This window comes from Miniopterus natalensis, chromosome 4 (genome assembly GCF_054644295.1).
Source record: "Miniopterus natalensis isolate mMinNat1 chromosome 4, mMinNat1.hap1, whole genome shotgun sequence".
Classification (NCBI taxonomy): Eukaryota; Metazoa; Chordata; class Mammalia; order Chiroptera; family Miniopteridae; genus Miniopterus; species Miniopterus natalensis.
In genome coordinates, this window is record NC_142084.1 from 14114915 (window position 1) to 14137442 (window position 22528).

General features: G+C 45.5%; 1 protein-coding gene across 2 annotated transcripts in view; it reads right to left on the bottom strand.

The window, feature by feature from the left end:
• The window catches only part of ARHGAP26 (Rho GTPase activating protein 26), a 401390-nt gene that overhangs the window by 2925 nt on the left and 375937 nt on the right, over positions 1–22528 (bottom strand). Inside the window, exons 21-22 of one of the 2 annotated variants that reach the window (XM_087816295.1) lie at positions 13863–13973; positions 7510–7601 (exon numbers count right to left, since the gene is read on the bottom strand). In XM_087816295.1, the coding sequence (XP_087672421.1) occupies positions 7510–7601; positions 13863–13973 (203 nt within the window). Of the gene's footprint in view, positions 1–7509; positions 7602–13700; positions 13974–22528 lie in introns of both variants that reach the window. The other variant, XM_087816294.1, reaches the window with a different exon arrangement.

Sequence of the window (22528 nt, forward strand, 5' to 3'; positions counted from 1 at the left end):
TCTAGTTTCAGTTTGTATGGAAAGCAGCAAGAAGGGGAGCCAATGGGGAAGCAGGACACACACTGAGGCTTACAGAAGATCACAGGCAACCTTGTCTAGGTCGTGAATGTTCCTGTAGGAAAAGACAAGGTCAGACATCTGTTAGGTGGCCTCCAAAATGTGTACGTAATTTCCTATCACTAGGCTTCAGGAACAAATCAAAAATAGCAAGGGTACTTGGAGGATTCGGGACCCCCACATGAGGAGAGAGAAGTGCCTGGGAAGAACACAGTGCAACTGAAAAGCAACCTGGCTTCTCCAATGACCAGTTCTCCCGTCCTGCCCCTAAAACACCAGCACCCCAGGACCCCTGCCTTCTACCCATCCATCCTGATGACACTGCCAAGACCATTTTGGTTTCTGCACCTATTAAGTGATGATCATAAAACTCTCCTCCCTCCGTGGGTTCTTGTGAAGGTTCAAGGAGAGCTGACATGCAAAGAGCACTCAAGAGAGTCAGGACACAGTGAATGCTCAGTACCAGTCATTTGGCAGGTGGCCCTGTGTCATTTGACCAGTCACTTGGTCTGCAAGAATCTCTCCTGGTAAAACCTGGGTAAGGGCCTGGTATCAATACCCTAAGCTTTGGGAAACCTAAAACGCTTAGAACCCAAAACAAACAAACCAAACTCACTCCCTAAAATAAAAGACCCAGGAGGGAAACAGAAGAAAACAGAAGAAAAAACAGAGAGAGACCCCCCCCCCCCCCCCGCCCTTGCAGCAGAGCTCCTAGTTGAGTTGACACTCCACTGGACGTGCTAAGTCCGTGTCTTCCAGAGATTTTTCCCTTTCTGCCAGCTGTTCAAACACAGCTCAGGTGCTGAGGTGCTAATTTCTGCAAACAGTGGAAATGGAATTCGCAAAGTAAGAGAAGAATTGGAGGGGACAAAGGAGGTCCCCTAAATTGAAGAACAACAGATGTGTCACAGGGGGGCTGCAGGGGACAATACAGCCTTTAGGTCAGATTGCTGACTCACTGGAGCCTTCATATCAGGCTTTATTAAAGTGTGGTGCCCACTGATGCTCATTAAAACGGCAGATTCTTAGGCCCCGTGGAACATCAGTTCAATCAGAATCTCAAGGAGTGGGGCCCAGAGGCCTGCATTTTAACTCATTCACAGGAAGTTAAAGGTTAAAACTTTTCTGTGCCAAAATGCCTCTGTAATGAGGGTGGTCATAAGAATTGAAATGCAAATTCTCATTAACCAATGAGAGGAAGGAGGCAGCACCAGATCCCCACAGAACCTCCAGCTTTCTCCCATTTTTTCTTTGCTTCCTTTCCTCATACTTCAAGGCTTAGTTGAAGCCCTACCTCCTCCAATATGGTCACAGAGTCCCATCCCCCTGCTCCCTCCTTTCTCAGCCTCCTGGAATGCTCAGAGAACATTCCACATTCGTCCTATTAATGCTGCTCAAATGTGTTCAGCTTTGCTTCACTAACTAGTATTATATCATTCAACATGCGTCATTCCTCCCCTCTACCTGGTGAATTAAAATGACACAAGCTAACACCTAGAAATGGTGACTGGGAAACAGCCATGGGTTCAAAGCTTTAGATACATATTGATTCATTTGACCCTCAAGATCCTAGTTCATACTATTTTTTTTTTAAAATATATCTTTATTGATTTCAGAGAGAGGAAAGGAGAGGGAGAGAGACAGAAACATCAATGATGAGAGAGTCATTGATTGAGCCCGCAACCCGGGCATGTGCCCTGGCCAGGAATCAAACCCCGATCGCCTGGATCCTAGGTCGACGCTCAACCGCTGAGCCACACCCCGCAGGGCTTAGTTTATACTATTAATATCCCCATTTAACGGATGAGAAAATGAAGGCTCAGAGAGGTAAATTAATTTGTGCAGGGCCACACTGGTAGAACCAGAATTTGAACCCAGCTTGTTTGACTCCAGAGACCAAGCCCTTTCCCACTACATTATACCTCTGTTCAACCAGAGAATGTGATCCCTAAGGGTGAGATTGATGTTACATACGTTGAGCACACGCTAAGTGGAGGGTCTATTGCTAAGTGCTTGGCCTGCGTCACCTACTTTTTTTTTCAGAATAACTATGGAGATGGTTCTGTTATTCTCTTCATCTTCCTGATAAGAAACTGAGGCTCAGAGAGGTTAAGCATCTTGCCCAAAATTACACAGCTGGTAGATGATGGAGGTTTATCTGAACCCAGGATATTTGACCCCAGAGTCTTCGGTCTTAACCACGACCACTTTGACCCCGCCCACTGCTCTGAACCTCAGAGATGCTCCCAAGTACTTGTTGGGCTGAACTGTGCCCATGTCCAACCTTCTGAATTGCACCAGTGTCCAATGCGCTATATAAACACACAAGATGCTGCAGAGAGCTGCCCGGGCAGCTCTCCAGCACAGCCAGCATATAATAAATATAAGCTGCTGCTGACATGGGCGTGCTTCCTGCCAACCACTTTCTCGCAGCTCTATCCGTATATACGCCACACGCCCCTGTACACGCAGCTCATGTTCTCTCCCCTCCTTCGCTCACTGTAGACAAGCAGCAAGTGTGCAAATAGGATCTGCAAAGGCCAGCAGCCCCCAGGGAGGCAGCACTGGCTGCAAGAGGCACAGAACCCTGTGCAGTCCGAATGCATTTACTCATTTAACATGTGTTTATTAAGCGCCTCCCACATGCCTGACACTGTGCTAAGTCCCCAGACATAGGACAGAGCAAGCAGACAAGCTCCTGCTCTCAGGAAGGGACCATCTATAATACAGAAGCATATAATTTTAGGTAGGGATGAGGGGAGAGAAAGAGACTGGGAGAGGGATGTGGGTGGGTGGGGAGGAGCTCAACAAGCTAACACCTAAATGATCCAGAGGAGCCACTGGGCAGGGCTGATGCAAGTGCAAAGGCTTGAGGACAGGGACAGGCTCGGTGTGATTTTAGAACAGTCATTGGCAATTTTTCTTAAAGAGCCCGATAGTAACTGTGCGTCTCTCCTCAACTCTGCCACTGTCTGGCCATAGATAATATGTAAACAAAGAGGTGTGGGTGGCTGTGTTCTGGTAAAGCTTTATTTACAAAGATGGGCAGGGGGCTAGGCTTGACTGGCAGGTCACGGCTGCCAACCCCGTCTGAGAACATGGAGAAGGTGTGCGAGGCTGCAGTGTATGGAGGGAGCGTTTGCGGGGGCTGGCGGGGCGGAGGCTGGGCCGGGGAGGTCCTCGCCAATAATTCTAAGAGCAACGGGAGGCCACTGGAGTATTTTAAGCAGGAAAATAATATGCTGTGATTCCCATTTTTCAAAGGTCACCCTGGCTGCTGTGTAGAGAATGGTTATGAGGCCAAGAGTGGACGTGACAAGGCCAGTTGGGCGGCTGGTGGAAACACCGGGTGAGGGATGGAGGCAGCTTGGGCGTGGGTTTGGTAGCAGGGAGGGCTGGGGAGGCTGAGGGCTCCACAGAGAAACCCGTCACCCCACTGCCTGAGCCCTGGTGAGGACATTCTCTGTCAGTAAAGGAGACCCTGGGCAGCCCTGCCTTGTACTCACACTGCACCCCGGGCCCCGAGAATGATGGAGCCAGTCCATCTCAAACCTTGATGAAGGAATCCTAAGAACTCTACTTTGGTGAACACCATGTGAATTTTCCAGGGATCACTAATCACGTAGCTTCGAGATGACTAATGTTACCGAGAACACAAGTTGTTTCTCTTTCCAGTTACTGTCTGAGGTGCCTGCTCTTGGTGAAGCTGGCAGTTTCCTGGTAGGCTGGCAAGGGCTGCCCCTGGAGCCATTTCCGAGTATTGCGCATCCATTCCCCCTGCACAAAGTCCGAGAGCTGACCAGGCAGTGCCCCAGCTGCCCAGCACGGGCCCTGGGAGCCAGGGCTTGGGGATTAATCATTACGAAACCCCAGACTTTCCCCTCTTCCTCTGGATTTAGTCCTCTTGGTCCTGAAAGCACGCACACACACACACACACACACACACACACACACGCTCGCGCACGCTCTCTCTCTCTCTCTCTAACCCTGTCATTAGGAAACTTCCTTCGAACTGCTCTAATAATTTCACCTGGCAGCTACAGAGCATTCAACTTAAACAGCCCTTGCCTAGTATCTCCAATAATAAACTAACAAGAGATAGAACAAAGAAAGAGCTCTCCCTGCCTAACAGGTAAATAGTTGTTTCTGCCTCTAATGCCTGATTTCTCCAACAGAGGTGACGGGAAGGGGAACATGGAGGACATGTAGCATTTTCTAAAAATCGAACACAATACAGTGTTATCAGCCAAATCAGTCTAAATAGTGGATTGACATTGTGTCAGATCTTCTTCGACTGCAGCTCGGTCAACACTGAAAGGTGTTTTCTTCTGGACTTAATTTGGCCTTTCGCTCTTCAGGGAATTCAAAAGGTCACTGGCATTGCTGATTAAAAACAAACTGGTGTCAGTGACCTCTGCCATGACTCCCTGAAGCCACAGGAAGGCTTGGGCAACGCCTCTGACTCGGTAAACCAAACCTCTCTCCGGCGCTCGTTTGTCAGGGCAGGATTTACGCTGATTATGAGTTGTGGGGTGGGAGAAGTCCTGGAACCTGCTAGGCTGAGGAAAGGACTTGGCAGTTAAAACTACCTAGGTATCTTTGCTTTTCTTTTCTGTGGTCGGCTACTTACACTACTTCCAACGGAAGGCTTGAAAACAAAAGGTAGCAATGTAAAATGCTGCAACCCCTTTGTGAAACAGTTTGGCCGGTTCCTTAAATAGTGAAACACAGAGTTACCGTAGGACCCAGCAATCCCACTCCCAGGTGTATCAGCAAAGTGGGAAATATATGTCCTCACAAAAACTTGTACACAAATGTTTACAGCAGCCAAAAAGTGGAAATAATAAAGATACCCATCAACTGATGAAGGGATTAATCAAATGTGATATATTTGTACAAAGGACTATTATTCAGCAATAAAAAGGAATGGAGTTCCGACACCTGATACGACATGGATGAACCTTGAAAATACGCTGCTAAGTGAAAGAAGCCGGCTACAAAGACTACATATGTGTAATTCCATTTACATGAATTATTCAAGCAGGCAAATGAAAAGTGACAGAAAGAACGGTGGTTACTGAGGCCAGGTGGGGTAAGGTTATGAGTAAATGGGGCACGGCTGATAAACTGTACAGGGTTTCTTTTGGGGGTAATGAATATATTGTGGAGTTAGGAAGTGGTGATGGCTGCACAACTGAATATACTAAAAACCACTGAGTTGTATGTTTTAAATGGGTAAATTTTATGGTATGTGGGTATCTCAATATAGCGGTTTAAAAATGAAGAAAAGGAGCCACAAACACCACACACACACACACTACACACACGCATTCACATACCTTCCGGGAGCTTAAACCGATTCTGCCCCTGCGATCAGGGGTCCTTTGTGTTGTCAGAGTGAGTAGCTGGTAGGACCACAGCAGCCCCTTGCAAAGGGGAACCGTGAGTTGGGGTTTAGAGGACAGATCTTGAAACTGGATTCACCAGTAAAGGTGGGGCCGCTCATCTCAAGTCCTGCTCATCTATGGGCAGGAGCCTCTCCCCCGCTGACAGGGCAGGACACCAGTTCCTACATGCAGCCCACCCTGGTTTGTCTGCCGTGGAAACTGTGTCACGTGATGGTCCGGCTGTGACTCTGCCACATGGGCCCATTTGGGGGACACTCAACAATGACATGGCTCTGGACAGCCTTCGGTGGACCCACTCCCCTGCAGGGTTGCTGGGGCCTGAGTGCTCCAGCTGCTCCCAGGAGAAGAGGCTGGGCTGTCTGTCTGTGCACTTTGATTTGCAAAGGGGCCAAGCGAAAATGGAGCAAAAGTTTAAGGACAGTGCTTTGGGGGCTCTGAGGACAATCAAAGAGGATGCAGGCCCAGCAGACCACGTCACCCTCACCCCCAGGTGCTCTGTGACCAGTGCCCCATTCTTTCTACCTGTGCCTGCTCAGTATCTCTGAAATGATGAACACAGGGGGCCATGTACACTGGGGCAGCCCCTTGGCAGGCAGATGCACTCAAGACTGGGCCCCAGGAGCCCAGCTCTGATCTGACTTGGACCTCGAGGCCCTTATATGGAGCCAGGGCCCAGGGAATCAAGGTGCATTACCTCCTGCACAGCCGAGAGCCAGGCCTGGGTCCTGTCAGATGAAAGCAAAGACTGTCACTAAGAACTATGACAGAATCAGGGTCTTTGTCCAAGACTGATGTAACGACGATGATGACAACCACAACAATAACATACTGAACGCTTAGTATGTGTTGAGAACTATTTTAAATACACGATGCACACTATCTTGATTTTCTCTCACAACCCTCTGTTACGTGCTTGAGGTCACACAGGAGCAAGTGATCAAGCCAGGACGTGAGCTTTAGTAGCCTGAATCTAGTGTCATTTTCTCCAGCACTATGTGGGAGTGCTGGCTGCCCTGGATTTCTGGATCTCAGACAGGCAATGGGAGGTGTGGTATAGGCCAGGGTGGGCTGGCTGGCCACGATGGGGAGTGCTTGGGCAAAATGCACTCATCCCTGACTAGGAACTGTGCCCTCACCCCACCTGAGGTCAAGAAGGGAGCCCTGGAAAATGTCCAATTCCTGAAACCAGGCAGCTGCTTTTGCTTCCTCATTGAGCAAAACATACCCTTTCACCCAGGGATCTAGGAAGATTAACCCCAAAGGAGAACTTTATCTGGGGTAAAATCTCAGCTGTAACAGCAACTTAGGCTTTATTCTCAGGATCCTAATTTTAATCTCAGGCAAATGATAAGTTATGACAAAATATGACATCAATTCTGCCTTTTAAAAATATTATTTTTCTAGAGAGGAAAACAAACAAAAGAAAGAAAGAAGAGAATGCATCGAGCAGGCGCTAGTTCCAAATTCTACAGGGCAGGTGTCACCAATCCATTTGCACATCAGGACACCCTGCAGGGCAGCTGGCGGGTACTGGGTGGTGTGGCTCTAGGGGGGGAGGGCAGGGACACAGCGAGGCTTACTGCTTGGAACTCGCCCAGTGCCCTGCCGTCTCAGAAACCAGCCTCGCCTGCTGTGGACAGCGATGCCGTCAAATCCAAGAGAAAAGGGGCATAGAACCTGCAGCCTCCATTGCCATCCTGAGCTTCCGACCACTTGCAGGATCCCTGTTCTCCACTCCTTTGACGCCTACCCTCTGTCCGGCCCCGAACTCTCAAGGCCACCGCCAGGGGCTGGACTGAGTCCTATGAGGCACAGTCACGTTTATGTCTGTGACCCTGCGAGGAGACTGCCTCTGTCAGCTGACCACACGCTTGACAGCGCATCCTGCTGCTGCTCTCTCATTTTGGGAAAATACACAAACACACACTCATTGGCAGTCTTACCCATTCACCTGAGATTTTCCTTAGGTAGGGGCTTTGAAAACTCTAGTTTTTTATTTGCTCCCCAGCCCCCATCCTCGTGAGGGGACTTGGAGAAAACTCACCATTATCAAAGACGGTGCCTGCGGTGAACGAGAGCTCCGAGTCGTGCTCAGCCTGGCAGGCGTACAAGGCTTTCGCCTTCCGGAACGGTGTGCTGCGTGAAGACAGGCATTTAGTTAGCAACTTTCCAAACCCTCTGCAAGCTCCAGGCAGTCCATCTCTCTTCTCCCCCTTCCCTGGGGCCGCCTAGCCCTCTGCAGTGGGAAGAGCCTAACCAGGCAGCCAGGTGGTGGAACATGAGGTGGGAAAGCTGCAGAGGTCACCAGAGAAAAATGAGAAACATTCAGAGAAAAGCCGCAAGCCCTGAGAAACCACATTTCTTGTGAGGTCACCTTGTGCCACCTTATAACTTGACCTAGGAGGTATGAGAGCTAAGCAGCGGGAGGGCAGGCTGGGGAGGGGGAGGGGGGAGGGAGGGGCAGGAGAGAACTTCCAGGGTGTACCGGAGAAACTCCCAACAGAGCCTGCTGGAAGTTGGCAATGCTGGGTGAGTCAAAAATGAGAAATTCTAGCAAAGCCAGGTTTCCGTTCTGGGCCGTGGGCTGACATCAGCTTCCCCAGATGTTACTTATTTCTCATGGGGCTGGTGGAGCAGGATTCCAGGGCTGGAACTCCCTGACCGCCAGGTAGGGCAGGGAACAGGCAAGATGTGCATGTGAGCAGTTACACATGTGAACATGTGTGGGAGTGTGGGAAGCAGGGAGAGGGGACACCATGCTTTTTTTTTTTTCCCCTTCTCATGTCCAACAAGTGTAAACAACCACCACTCTCATTGTGTATCAGAATCACCTGGAAAGCTTTTAAAAAAATGCAGATGTCTGGATTCTACTGTGACTTGTAGATTTAAATGTAGGCATCAGGATTTTTAAAAAGGTCTCCAAGTGACTCCAGTGTGCAACCAGGGCTGAGAATGGCTGTTCTAGAGCCGGGGTTGGCAAACTCTTCCTGTCAAGGGCCAGACAGGAAATCTTTCAGGCTTTGTGGGCCATATGGTCTCTCGTGTAATTACTCAATTCTGTATTGTAGCATGAAAGCAGCCACAGACAACATGTAAAGAAACTAGTGCGGCTGTGTTCCTTCAAAACTTTACTGCGAAGACAGGTGATAGGCCAGATACGGCCAAGGACCACTGAAGGCGAACCCATGTTCCAGAGAATAAAGTGTAAAACTGGTAAATCCTATTACCTTCTATAAATGTTTGCTTTCATATCCAACTACTTCCAAATGATCTATGGACTCCTCAAGGGACATAAGAAAAATTACATTCAACAGTCAAAAGCTGGCTCTTTATTTGGTAAAAGCAATCTCCTTCTCCCTCCAAGCCATCTGAGGAAGCGTACGTAGGGGCTCCAGGGCAGAATAACAGAAGGGTAAGTAGGTGCTCTGGGTTAGGCAATTATTCAAGGTATATGTGTTATTATTTTATCTTCATTTGATTAATGGACAGCCTCAAGGAGTGAGTGGTGCTAAACCTTCCATGGTGTACTAATTTCTAATGACCAACTGAGATTCAGCTGAGGGATGACTGGTGTTCTGTAAATCCAGACAAAATCAGAAGGGCCAAGGCACCTTGGGTCATTCTGGAATTGTTATTTCTTGGAGTCACCAGGTCAGCTTCCCTTTGGGAAAGAGAAGCCCTGGATGGATGGAAACCTATCCCAGGGCCTGGCATCTAGAACTTCTAGTCTGGGCTCCATGAAAACTGAAGGAAAGAAGGCTAACAATGTCTACTGCGCAGAATGATAAGAGTAAATGATTATCCAGAACTTGTTGCCAGGGTGCAGTTCACTGACGCTCTCTCTGGTCTTCTAGTAGCCAAGAGGTGATGGCCAGGTGGGAGAAAACTGGGAAATTCAGAAAAAAGGAAGTGGGTCCTCTGGGAATAAAGGAAAGAAGAGCCTGTAGAATTCATCAGCTCTAATGGAAGACAGCTCTTCCTGTGTAATTATCATTGAAGTCAGAATAAAGTCCAGAGCAAGGGGCACATTCTGTGAGCTGACCAAACCAAGTCTGTGCATGAGCCAGCGAGGGCCAAATATCCAACATGCAGCTTTCCAGGGAGGGAAAGAAAGTTTTGTTTTGTTTTCTTTCTTTTTTCTTTTTGAGGGAGTCGGCAGCAGAGAGGAGTTGTCTAGCTGTGAACAGTGCTAAGTGGCCAAAACCCCATACTGACAGGTAAGTAGAGCCTGTCATGACATGGAAGGTGGACATTAGTCAGGGTCACTGTCCCTTGAGGACAGGGCAGAGCAGGTGAGGAGAGAGCGAAGAGACTGCATACAGGGAAATAAAAGGCGAGGGAAAGATCAGCTGAGGTAAGGCTCCTCCAGCTGGATTTTCCTAGAGGTTACTTATTAACCTCATTAAATAAAGGGAATGGGACCAAATGGGGGCAAGCCAGGGAAACCAACGGGCATATCTGGCAGGAAGAAAGCGGAGGGAATGGTGCCCAAGATTATCATTCAAGAGGGGTAATTTTCCACTAATATCAAGCTTTTAGAATTGAATAGTGAAGAGACAATGAACTGGTACAATAAAAAATAAAAACAAAAACAGCTCTGGCCAGTGTGGCTCAGTTGGCTAGAGCGTTGTTCTGTGCACCGAAAGGTCTTGGGTTCGATTCCTGATCAGGGCACATGCTTCGGTTGCGGGTTCGATCCATGGCCCTGGTTGGGGCACATGGGGAGGCAGCTGATCGATGTTTCTCTCTCTTTCTCCCTTTCCCTCTCTCTAAAAATCAATGAACATGTCCTCAGGTGAGGTGTAAAAGATAATAATAAAAAATAAGTAAATAAAAACATAGGTCAAGAAAGGGCCTGGCTTTTCTCCCCAATTAATAGAATAAAAAAATAGTAACAAAAATGAAATAAATAAATAAATAAATAGAAAACATAGGTCAGAAAAGAGCCTTGCTTTTCTCTCAAATTAATAGGTGACCATAGTATATAGAGGGTCTCTTCCCCTGAGACCTCCTCCCACCCTCTTAGGATGTGCGTAAAAATGGGAGGGATGACAGATGGGGTGCTTTTTAAAGGGAACACCTCTGTTCCCCAGGACAAGGGCTGACAAATAAAATACAAGATACCTGGTCAAATTTCAATTTCAGATCAACAAGGAATACTTTTTAGTGTAAGTATATCCCAAATATTACACAAGTCATACTTACACCGGGGGAAAAAAATCTTTTGTTGTTTATCTACAATTCAAATGTAACTGGGTATTCTGTGTTTTTATTTTATTTGCTAAATCTGGCAACTCTACCCAAGGAAGAGTATTATCTTTTTAAAAAGTCTGTTGGCCCCGCAAGCCCAGTGTCCCATGCCATACTCCCTCTCAAAGGCCTTGAGCAGTTTGCTTTAGGTAGAATTCCTACCCAAACAGCTCCTTTTGGCACAAAGGCTGTGTTTGTAGGCTTTGGCTCTGAATAAAAAAAAATACAAAATCCCCACCAAGCATCTTTGGTTCTTTGGCTCTCTGGCTCCCTCTCCTCTGCAGCGCCTCTCAGCACTGGACATAGAAAGCCTGGGGTGCCTTCAGCTGCTCCTGTGACAGTGCCCTTCAGACCTCAGCTGGGCCTTCAAGGGCATGAACAAGTTTGGAACCCTTTGCTAGTTCATTTTTAATCTTTGCCTCTGAGCATGGCACAAGGCCAGGAAAGCACTCAGAGGAGTTTCCCTCAAATGCCCTTGCAAGCCTTGCAAAATAATGGCCCACTCTCCATTGTGTGGCATGACAGGGAGATGGGGCCAGAGAGATTGGCAGGCTGCAACTTAGGACCATTTCCAGGGGCCCTTGTGCAAATGCAAGGAATGGGTTTGGGGCTGGGAGCTTTTCTGGGGGTACGAATGAAAGGAAAGGGAAATGTAAAAGTACCCTCTCTCTGATGTGCTGTGAAAGGCATCTTCATTTCTGAGCTTGAACTAACAAGCACCAAAGCTGCTCTGAAGAGGGGAGAGGAAGCCACCTCCATAGGAGACATCATGTAGAAGTTCGTGAGACCATCCATTTGGTATAATTAGTTATTTTTAACTGCTCTGCCTAGGAAAGGAAATCTGAAGTTCATGCTCTGGAAGTAGATTTGGGGAAAGGCTCCACTGGGCCTGTACAATAGGCACATGCCTCACCGCTTGGCTCCATACTGCAACAGCAGCTGTGGGTTTTAGCCCTCTGTGTTGGTGAGCTCTGATGGGCTGGCTCCCCAGTACTGTCTGATCCAGGCTCACCTTGGTATATTTAGCTCAGTGACAGCCTCTTACAAGCCCTACTCGGCGTTGCATATTTCAAAATGGCAGCTTCCTAAAGGGTTGTGAAGCAGCATCTTCAAATGGTGCTATTCTAGCAACGGCCAGAGGAGCCAGGGCTGAGTAACCATGGCCCCAAATACAGCAGGCCAGCAGATTCTACCACCACCATCCTCTGCCGATCGGGAAATACTTTGGGAGAGGAAAGTTGCAGCTGAAGAAAAAAACCTGGAAATATCTTGGGAGGTAGAAGGGAGTATAGAGGTGTAGACTGGACAGACAGGCAACGGGGCCCCAAAGCTCAGAGACATTTCAGATTTTTAGCTAAATGATTCCACTATCCTGAGTCCCCTAACCCATTCTGTCCAAGGAGCCAACGTCTTGAAGATTTTATTCCTTTTTGATCAAAATGAAGGAGCCATATTCTTCTAATGACCAAGTCTTTGTTATGGTGAGGGAGGCATTCTGGAAGGTGACTGTCTCTGGTCACTGTGGTTTGCTCTGGTTCAGGTCCTCACGGACATCAGTGATCTCACCAGGAGCATCCATGCTATACCTCCCAAAGCACCCAGGATACGTCTAAGATAGCATTAGGAAATAACTTGAGTGTCAGGAAAATATGATCTGATTTTAGAGCTTATTCCCAGGTGAAGATAAAAGGATATACTGTCAAGTTATCTTTCTCATATTCTGGACAAAGCTGGATAGAAAACCGAGTTGAGCAGGCCAGGCCCGGGGGCTGAAAGTTGCACGGAAACTTAAATTTGGGGGCAGCAATATGTTTGGCAGAAAGAGTGCTGCGTTGAGGGCAGGAAGTCCTGAATTCTGGATTGGCTCTCGTTTAGCCACGTGACTGTGTACAAGTCACCTCTCTGTGCCTTAGTGTTCTCTCCCTGTCACAGGGTTCAGGCCATTTCTCCTCTCATTCTCGTGTAAGGATGGAACAAAATGATAGATATAAAAGTGAGTGGAGAAGAGTAAAGTAATGTGTACATCTGTGTGTAAACAGCACAGGGGTTTCTTTTTTTAAAAAGTGAGACTCAGCTTTATCAATTATTTAAGCCTCTCTGTTGGACCCACCCCTTAGGGAAAGCCAGCTAGGAGAAATGAGTGGCAAGGAAATGCTGCCAAGGCCCAAAATGCTCGTGATGCGTATAACTGGGCTCTACATTTTGACTGTCTGAGAACAGAGACTAAGTTAGAGAGACACACGCGCTGAGGACCTGGACAGCAGAGGGGCCCTGCAGGGGCTTAGTTCATTAATTAATTTCCTGGATTTGAACAGCTTTTTTTGTCTCCAAAACAATCAAGTGCAAAGAATTAAATCTGGACGTGACCAAAGCAGGGAAACTATAGCATGGCCCTTGGGGAGAGGAACTAGGTTGACCCTCAGAAAGAGGTGCTGCCTGTCCCCACGAGAGCTCACGGTTCATGACACATGGAGACAGAAGCAGGCTGGGAGCACTGACAACTCCTGGGAGCACCTGGCGGGAAGGAGGTGGCCATGAGCAATTTAAAGAGAAATCAGTTCATGCTTCGATTCCTTATTCTGTGTCATCTCTCTCCCAGTGGTCTGGTCTCAGCAACTAGGTGTCAGGGCACAGGGTCGATAGTCTAACCCCGCAAGTACACACTGCCTGATGCTACCTGATAAAAATGAGGGGAGAAAAGGCCAGGGTGTGTCTTGGCACTGTTTCCTCGGATACCACCTAATACCAAAGCACAGAGAGCTCCATGATTCAGACAGCGAGCCAAACGGAAGCCCGCTCGGGAGGCACTCTTTCCCCAAACTTCAAGTATCACAGATCATTAATTCAAACTGAAGGAAGGGTCCAAAAGGGCGTGGAGAATGCAGGCTGGTGCATGCAAATCAAGGGAGTGCAGAGGCTGGCCACCTGCTGTCCCTGACTGGCTTTGGATAAAGGGGGCGGATTGGCCATAGTCCGCGATTTTACCTGGCGTCTTCATGAACTGCTTCTTCTGGCCTGTCAAAAAGCAAGTGCAGGTTTGGATGGCAGGGAACAAAGTTGACGAGGCTGAACACTGCATGAAGAGAGGACCAAGCCAATGAGAGGACAACAGCAGCAACAGAAAACCAAACAAATCCTGCAACAGACCTGATGGGGGAGGAGTCGCTGGACGTGGATGAGGTGGGCATAGGGCTGGATGGCGCCGAGAACATGGGCCAGGATGGCGAGAGGGGTGAAGTTGGGCTTGGATTCGGGGGGCTGCAAGACATAACCACCAGAAAACTCGTCAGCACACAGGGGAGCCACAGTGGGAGCACAAGGGGTTCATGGAAGGCCACATGACGGGGCGCTAGAGCTGCCTGGAGGAGCACTGACTCTGGGAGGTGTGGTCAGTGCCAGACAGTTCTCCAGACCAAACCTCCGTGTCTTCCAGCCAATGCCTGCTGGGTAGTTCCTCGGAGCATTAACATGTCTCCTTGCCCTGCAGAATAATTGCTTTCTCGGTGGCAAGAGCCTCATCAGTTGTGTCCATTGTGCCTCTGCCATCGGTGGTAAGTGCCCTGAATCCACATACGTGACTTTCCACACCCGCATCCTATTGCAGGCCTCTGTCTGTGGCAGGGCTAGCTTAGAACCAGCCTTTAAAGTTGTGTCTCAGCAAAAATGACCATTTTTCCTGGCCACACAGGCTATTCAGCCAGAAAACAATTTCCTGTTTACATTTTTAACTAAATGGGCTGTCTGCCACTGGAGACCCGGAGAAGGTCTGCGTTAGAAAAATGGCAGCGGATGGAGGATGGGTCTGACACATACCCCTTGAGAAAGGGCCTGCAGTTATGGGCAGCATGCTGTTCCTGAGGTTTGCTCTCCAGGTCTGCTCTTTCTTTTTTCATAGATTCTGGGCATTTTGATGCTCAAAGAAAAACCCCAGAGGGGAGGCAGTTAAAAAAAAAAAAAAAAAAAAAGGAGAGCCCTGGCCAGTGTGGCTCAGTGGTTAGAGAGTCAGCTAGTGAACCAAAGGGTCTTGGTTTTGATTCTCCGTCAAGGGCACATACCTAGGTTGCAGGTTCGATCCCTGGCCCAGGTCAGGGGGGTGGGGCAACCAATCATTGTGTTTCTCTCACCTCTCTCTCGCCCCTTCCCTCCCTTCTATTCTCTCTAAAAATCAATGGAAAAATATTCTTGGGTGAGAACGGAAGAAAGAAAAAAAAAAGGAATGGGAACCTTAAATCTGTCACTTTGTTCTTTGATCGGTGGCTGATCAAAAGTTTGGAGAGAAAAGGTTGGAATTACTCACTAAAATATGGTTTGATTTTAATTGGTCATGTAGCCCTTTGACATCTTTCCACAAATTACGTAAACAAACATCTGAGCAACTCTGTGAAATCACACTAAGTGCAAACAGTGCAAACACTAATGATTGAAAAAAACAATCATTAGTTTGTTGGCCACACCACCACACAGCCCCTAACCTCAGCCAATGGCTGGACTGTTTGGTTCAAGCACTTTGTAGAGGTGAAAATCACAGCAATCCCATCCAGGGAATAGACTTTCTAAACATAGTGGGAATTAGCAAGAACACATAAATGTCCTACTTAATGGGACATACTGAATTCAGACATGAGACCCAACCATGGCCCTAATTACCTATGGTTGCAACATAAATTCCTATGGCAATATACAGCAAAAACCCATTGTATGAGTTCATCAGACAGCCTCAGGCTAATTGAATGAAACATTTATTAAGTGCCATTATGTGTATTACATTTCTAGAATATAAATTCCAGGAGGCAGGGATTTTTGTCCATTTTGTTTACAGCTATATCACCAAAGCCTAAAAAAGCGCCTGCAGATATTCAATAAATAATTACTTGAGTAAGTGAATGAATAAATCTTGTTTAACCCCCCAATGAGTCAAAAGGCACTATTATAATTCCCATTTCACAGATGTGGAAATATGGGCCAATATGAGGCTTGCCTGAAGATGCTCAGCCTGTAAGTGACAAGACTGAGGTTCAAACCCCAAGCCCCTGACTCTGAGCCTCTGCTATAGTTGGACTTGCTCTGTTCCTCGATGCTGTGCCAAGTGCCTTCACAGACCCAGCCATAGCATTAGAAGCCTTCTTAAGCCCCACTTCTGACTTTCCTTTAGATGCCTACCATATTTGCAAGGGAAACTGGGAATGCAACAACAGACAGATTCAACAAGACTCAACACACTGTAAATTCCAACAAAATCCCCAATAATGCCTCCATTCTGTCTGATAAATTCATCCAGTAGATGGAAACCATATAGTGGAAGAGATTAAATTAAAAGAGCACGGCCTTTCTCCTCTTTTTCCCCCCATTAATCCAGCAAAGACTAGTTATAGAGTTCCTAGTATGATCAAGACAGTAAGTTGCAGCTGGTAAGAAAGGCCTTTCTCAGTCCTCTCACCACAACCTACCCCACTAGATAATGACCTAGCAGACACCAAGGACCTGTGATGACTGCCCCATAGCAGCCCAGCTCAGCCCAAGAACCCAAGTCCTGATCAGGGTCAATGTGGAGGTTCCGGAGAGCAGCCCAGGCCCAGAGGTCTGGATCAATCTGTTCCTCTGCTCAGTGGTCAGCACAGGACAATTAAAAAGTCCTAAGGACTTTTTTTGAGGATTTCTTTTCTCTTTAGTGGCTTTTATAAATAGGAAACACCCCCAGTTTCCTATCTCATCTGTATAAAGAATGATGCCTTTGGCTAAAGGCACAGTTGGGAACATAGTCTATGAACACAATGTGGGTTCTAACTGTTTTCTCACGTCATCGGATATCTAAGTGGTTCCTGGCCAGTGGTATGTGGCTGAAATTATCTGGGGGTGTGGCTGGAATTCAGGGCATTCACAGGACTACAGGAACTTACTCTTCAATCTCCATGCCAATTACCACAGTATTAACTGTAATTTTTACCAATTAACAAAATTTCATTTGTTTGTGTTTAGTCATAGCAATAACATTTATTAGCTATAAAATGACCACAATTTAAAATCTATGACAATAGATTTCTTATGACAATAAAATGCCACAGCACTTCTATGAGTTTTCAAACTGTGAATGGAATTACACCTTTTGTTTATTTGTGCTTCAGAGCCATGTCAAGAAAACTCACAATCACAATACCACTGAACATGCTTATATACCACATAGACTGATGCCCATAGCAGCAGAATGACTGTAAACATATAAATGCTCCTCCAAGGAAGAGAGTGCACATTATATTTTAGTTTTGATGCAACTCAGAAAACACACAGGTGGGAAACAAGGTGCACGGAATGAGAATGGCCCACGACTCTGTATAATCTTTCACTCCAGAAGTGTCTGGGTAAGGTTACTTAAAACTGACAACAGAGCACCCCTAAAATGTCCAAAACAGACAAAAAATGATCAGCTTTCCTATTGGCTCTGGAACCTACTAAATTCTCAAACTCTTTTCCCACCAATGAGGCCAAAGATAACAGGATAGGAGAAAATAATTTTATAACTACAGTCTTAGCAGATGACCCCTGAAGGCTTCTCTGCAGCCCTCAGAGACCAGCTGGAAGGGAGTATCTGAGCCGAATATCCCAGCACACGTTTTAGCCATATCCAGGCCCAACTGTAGCAGCAACAGCTTAGACGTTAGCATGGGAGGAACACTGGCTCGTTTGATTTGGATTCAAGTGGAAGGCTTGCATCAGCTCTAGTTTGCTGGTCCACAGTGTCCTCAGAAGTCCCAGTCAATCCCTTTGACATTCACTGGACACTGAAGAAATAACGGTTTAGGAAGATAAGGCTCAAAGGCCTGGCAGCATGCTGGGCTGTGGCTGATAGTTCACGCAATATCATGAGCTTGACACCCTTCTGTGGTGACTCACTGGAATGGTGGCACGTCTGCTGTACCAGCCAGGCATGCCTGCCCAACTGTGGACGGAGCTGCCCTGCAGGCTCCCCATCTGATCATGGCTGTGGCAAGCCCTCTCTGGTCTCTACACCACAGGCGTTAAAACCCGAGCTGCTACAGACTGAGCAGTAAGCTGGCCTTTAAGGAGAAAACTAATCTTTTTATATTTTGATACTCAAAATTACAGATGGCCTTGTAGAAAATTGGAAAATACCAAAAAGTAAGTAATAAAAGCATACATAATTTATCCCCCTGATAATCACTGTTAACATCTTGACATATTTCCTCACTTTTTTGGGGGGATAGATAATACTACACACAGGGTGAGGCAAAAGTAGGTTGATAGTTGTTCATATGGAAGATACAATAATTAATAAATAATAAGAATAAACTCTGTTTCATGTACTCACAAATGCAAACCTACTTTTGCCCCACCCTGTACATGGTTATAGCCTTTAATAATGCATTTTCTGATACTATTAAATAGCCTTTGATATCATGTTTTAAAATGGCTACAGGGTACCCTGTTACAGTGTATGCCTTGATTTATGGAACCATTCTCTTATTGTGTACACTCCCCTTCGGCTATTATAAATAGTGCTGCAGCTCACATCCTTGCTGAGGACCACTGCCTGTGTCTCCAATTGTTTCCTTAGCATAAATTCCTGGACGTTAAATCAGTGGGTCAAAGGCTAGGAGGTTTTCTTAAAGGGTCCTGGCACATCCTAGCAGCTTTGCAGAAAGGTTCTACTGAATTGCACTCCCACCAACAGTGTAGGGGGCTGCCCCTTCCCTCCCGCCATGGCCCCACCAGCATGGAGCATTATCATTTAAAACAATTAGGTGGACTTTGATTTTTTCCCCATTCACAAAGGTTACTTCGGATTTTTCTCTTTCCTCGCATTTCCAATAATAAAAAAATGAATATAAGTCCCTTCCCATGTTCTGTTTCCATCTGGAAGCAGTGGTAATTTTCCAAAGGGCATTCTGCCAAGAAGGCAGTGTGGGGAAGGAGACAGGCAGATGGACAGAGAGACAGAAAAACACACCTGGGGATGTGAGACTCCTGGTGAAATGGTATGGCCGCTCCGAGAGAAAGTGGGAGTGGTGCATGGTTAGCTTAGTCTCGGCCTCTCAAAGATCAGAGGGATGTAAGAGGGATGAGGTACATAGGTGGAGCCAAAGAGTCTTGCGCCAGCAGCGTACTGAGGAGCAGTCACTTAACTGGCATTTGTATCTCTCTGCCAGGCAGTTAACTGTGATCTGCAGCCCAGGTTCCCGGGCATGGGGAGGGCCATGGGATCGCCGGCCCAGGGATGACCTTAATGCTCCCTCAGTCTCCCATCCCAATTAAACCTGGGCCAGGGACGCTGCTAATAAGTCCAAGGAGGACCACTTGTATTTTTCATTCTTTCCCCCTATAATAAAAAAGAACAGAAAATTCCGTGAACACCTATAAAGTCCTATCTAATCTAATCCCAAATTAGTGAATTCTTTTGCTTTGTGAAATATCCCTTTACATCTTGAGTTAAAGTACCATAAAAAAAGAAGGAACCTCAAACTTCAGCCAGGGAAACAGGGCCAAAAGAAATACTGGGAAACTGGATAGTGGTGAATCAGAGCATATTACGCAAAAACTGACTTTAATTTGTTGAAAATTTGAACACATATATTCTTTACATGTGCCCGCTGAAGCTTTTACAATACAGAAATCCTATACAGGTCCAACCTCCTGAATCTTTAGTGTGTGCCTCACAACTTTACAACGGGAAAATCCATGTGCCCCCGAGCTGCACTGCTCTGTTTTCTTTTCTGACTCCTACTGGTGTGCACAGTATTTACAGATTCTTCCCCTTCCTCTAGCAGAATTCCACATGCATCTTTATTCAGATAGTGACAGAGTCCTGAGTTTTATTTTAATGAGAGGAGCTGCTGAAACTCCCCCTAAGGCCTTAGCAATTATACGCAACTGCTTTTAAAATACTTTTGAAATTATTTGCTTTTAAAATAGTGCAGTTAGTCTAAGTGTGGTGATTCTGTCTTCCAGCTTTAAAAAATTTCCTGATGTATTAGTTTCAAATAAAATTAAAATTCACATGGAGTGTGGTGGGAATGGCAAATAATTTCATGATTTAAATAAAATCCAAGAATAGGGCCTCTGTCATTGTTCAGGTTCCCCAAGTCAACCATTCAAACCTCTTCATGTAGCATAACCCAGAAATATGAGGTAGAGGGGAAAACTCTGAATTGGAATTAAAGGTGCTTAGACAAGGGGTCCTAGTTCAACTGCTCATTGCATAGGAAAGAACCTCGAGGGAAAGGACCTTTAAGGTTAAATGGAACAAATGCCTCCGTTGCGCTCCATGGCACTTACTGAGTGCAGAAGTCTTCCTGTTAAACCTAAGTATAGCTCCTTAATCTTTTTCAGTGACACATTTTAGGTACATCAGGAAAAAAAAATGTATTTACTCTCTTGCAACTAAAAAAATTCACAAATTATGAAGTTATTTGTAAGAAAACACTGAAGCGTTTTGGGGGCATAACAAAGGTTTTACGTGGTAACATTTGCTATTTCAAAAGATTTGAATGGCTGCTGAGAAATCCCAATACATCCTTACTGTCTTAAACTGAGTGCCGTACAACTGCTGTGCTCTAAATAACGGAGATATTGCAAAAACAAATCAACTCACTGCAATTTAAAAGGAAAAGGAAGCGACAGTGCTCTAGATTCAATCTCCTACTGTCCTGAGGCATAATTTAAAGCCACCATTCCAATGCGAGGAATGTTTAAACACTATTCTTAAAATCTACAAGCCAGGAACTATACCTGCCTCGGGGGGTTGAGAATGGAGGCCTGAGTGCACAGGCATGCATTGGACACTCAGTTTTCACTGTTATATTTGTTTATACTGCTTGAATTTTAAAAATCATGAGCTTATATTATTTAATATTAATAGTGGAAAGCACTCTTCTATAAATGGTGCTAGGATAATTGGAAATCTGTGTGGAAAAAGTGACACTTGATCCTCTATCTCATATCATACCTAACAAATGATTTCCAGGTGGATTATAGATCTAAATGCCAAAGGCAAACAATAAAGGTTTCAGAAGAGAATAAGTCTAGGAAACTACCCAACAGGGCATAAAAAGCACTAATCATTAAAAAATACTGATATCCCTAAAGACATTAAAATTAAGAACTTTTATTTATCAAAAAGAAACATTAAAAGAGAGCAAAAGACAGCCTACAACACATAAGTAAACAAAGGGCTCATAACCAGACTACACAAAGAACACGTCCTGATCAGTAAGAAAGACTGATAACCGAGTGAGAAATGGGCAAGAAACTTGAACAGGAACTTTAGAAGAGAAAATACAAGAGAAAAGTTGCTCAACTTTTCCGTAAGGCAGGAAATACAGATTAAAACCATAGGGAGATGATCCTGCACACCTACCAAAATGACTACATAGCTAACATCTAAATGCTGAAAATACCAAGTGTTTACATGATGTGGAACATCTGGAACTCTTGTACGTTGCTGGAGGAGGGATGTAAACTGCTATACCCACTTTGGACAACAGTTGGGCATTATCTAGGGAAGGTGAAGATATCATTCATTCTCTATGACCCAGCAGTTCCGTTTCCAGACATATACCCTAGAGCACAGTGTGTATGTGTGCACCAGAAGACATACATGAGAACGTGTAGAGCAAGTTCTTTGTAAAAGCAAAAACTGAAAACAATCTTGAAGTTCAGCAAAAGTAGAATGGAGAAATAATTTTAGTATTTTAATACAATGGAGCACTCTACTACAATAAAAATAAAGGAGCTACAGCTAAATTAATGACCCTTAAAACCACTGAGCAAAGGAAGACAGTAATGTCTTCTAGGGATGCATACAGGTGATCCTTATTATTTGTAGATTTTGCCTTTGTAAATTCACCGACTTGCTAAAATTTATTTGTAACCCTAGAAAAAATACGGTGCTTTCATAGTCACTTGCAGACACACGTAGAGCAATGAAAAACTTGAGTCACACTGAGTCACCTGATGCACACATTCCCACCTGAGGTCAGTCACAGGAATGCTCTGCATTCTTGTTTCTAAGTGTAAGAAGGCTGTGTGCGCTGTACCTTAGGGGGAAACAGTGTTTTTAATGAGCTTCATTCAAGCACGGCTTATAGAGCTGCTGGTCAAAGTTAATGATATTAAATAAGGTGTCTTTAAACACAAATACACATAAAACAAGGTTATGTATTGATCAGTTGACAAAAATGTTGTGACCAGAGGCTCACAGGAACCTAACCCTGTATTTCCCCTAGGAGCGATGATCCAGCATTTACTAATTCAGTGTCTGTGGTGACGTCATGAAACTACTGCATGTAACAAATATCTGTATTTAAGAGGTAAAAATATAAATACAAACAAGGAACTGGTTACTGTAAATGTCAGATTAGCAGTTACCTTTGAGGGGCAAGGGGGAGAGGATTATGATAGGAAGGAGAAAGCAAGAGACGTGAACACTTCTGGGGTCTTGGCAAGGTTGTACTTCTTAACCTTTTGGGTGGTTATGTGGGTGTTTACTAAATAATAATTTACTTTGTTTATAAATGTAAGCTGTATATTTATATTTCATGCCTTTCCTATATAACAAAAAAGATCTGCAAACCTATCTTAAAACATACCTATGGACAGTCAGTATACCAACATATAAACAGCATTCTCTGGGTGATGAGATTAAAGATAATTTTTATTCTTTGTGCTTTTAAAATACGTTCCACATTTTCTGCAGTTGATAGGTTACATTTATAACCAAAAAAAAAAAAGTGTTAATAGAAAAAATAATCTCCCTAATTATACAAAGGCTACTTTTATGCTCTAGAGGACGGGTGTTTAAT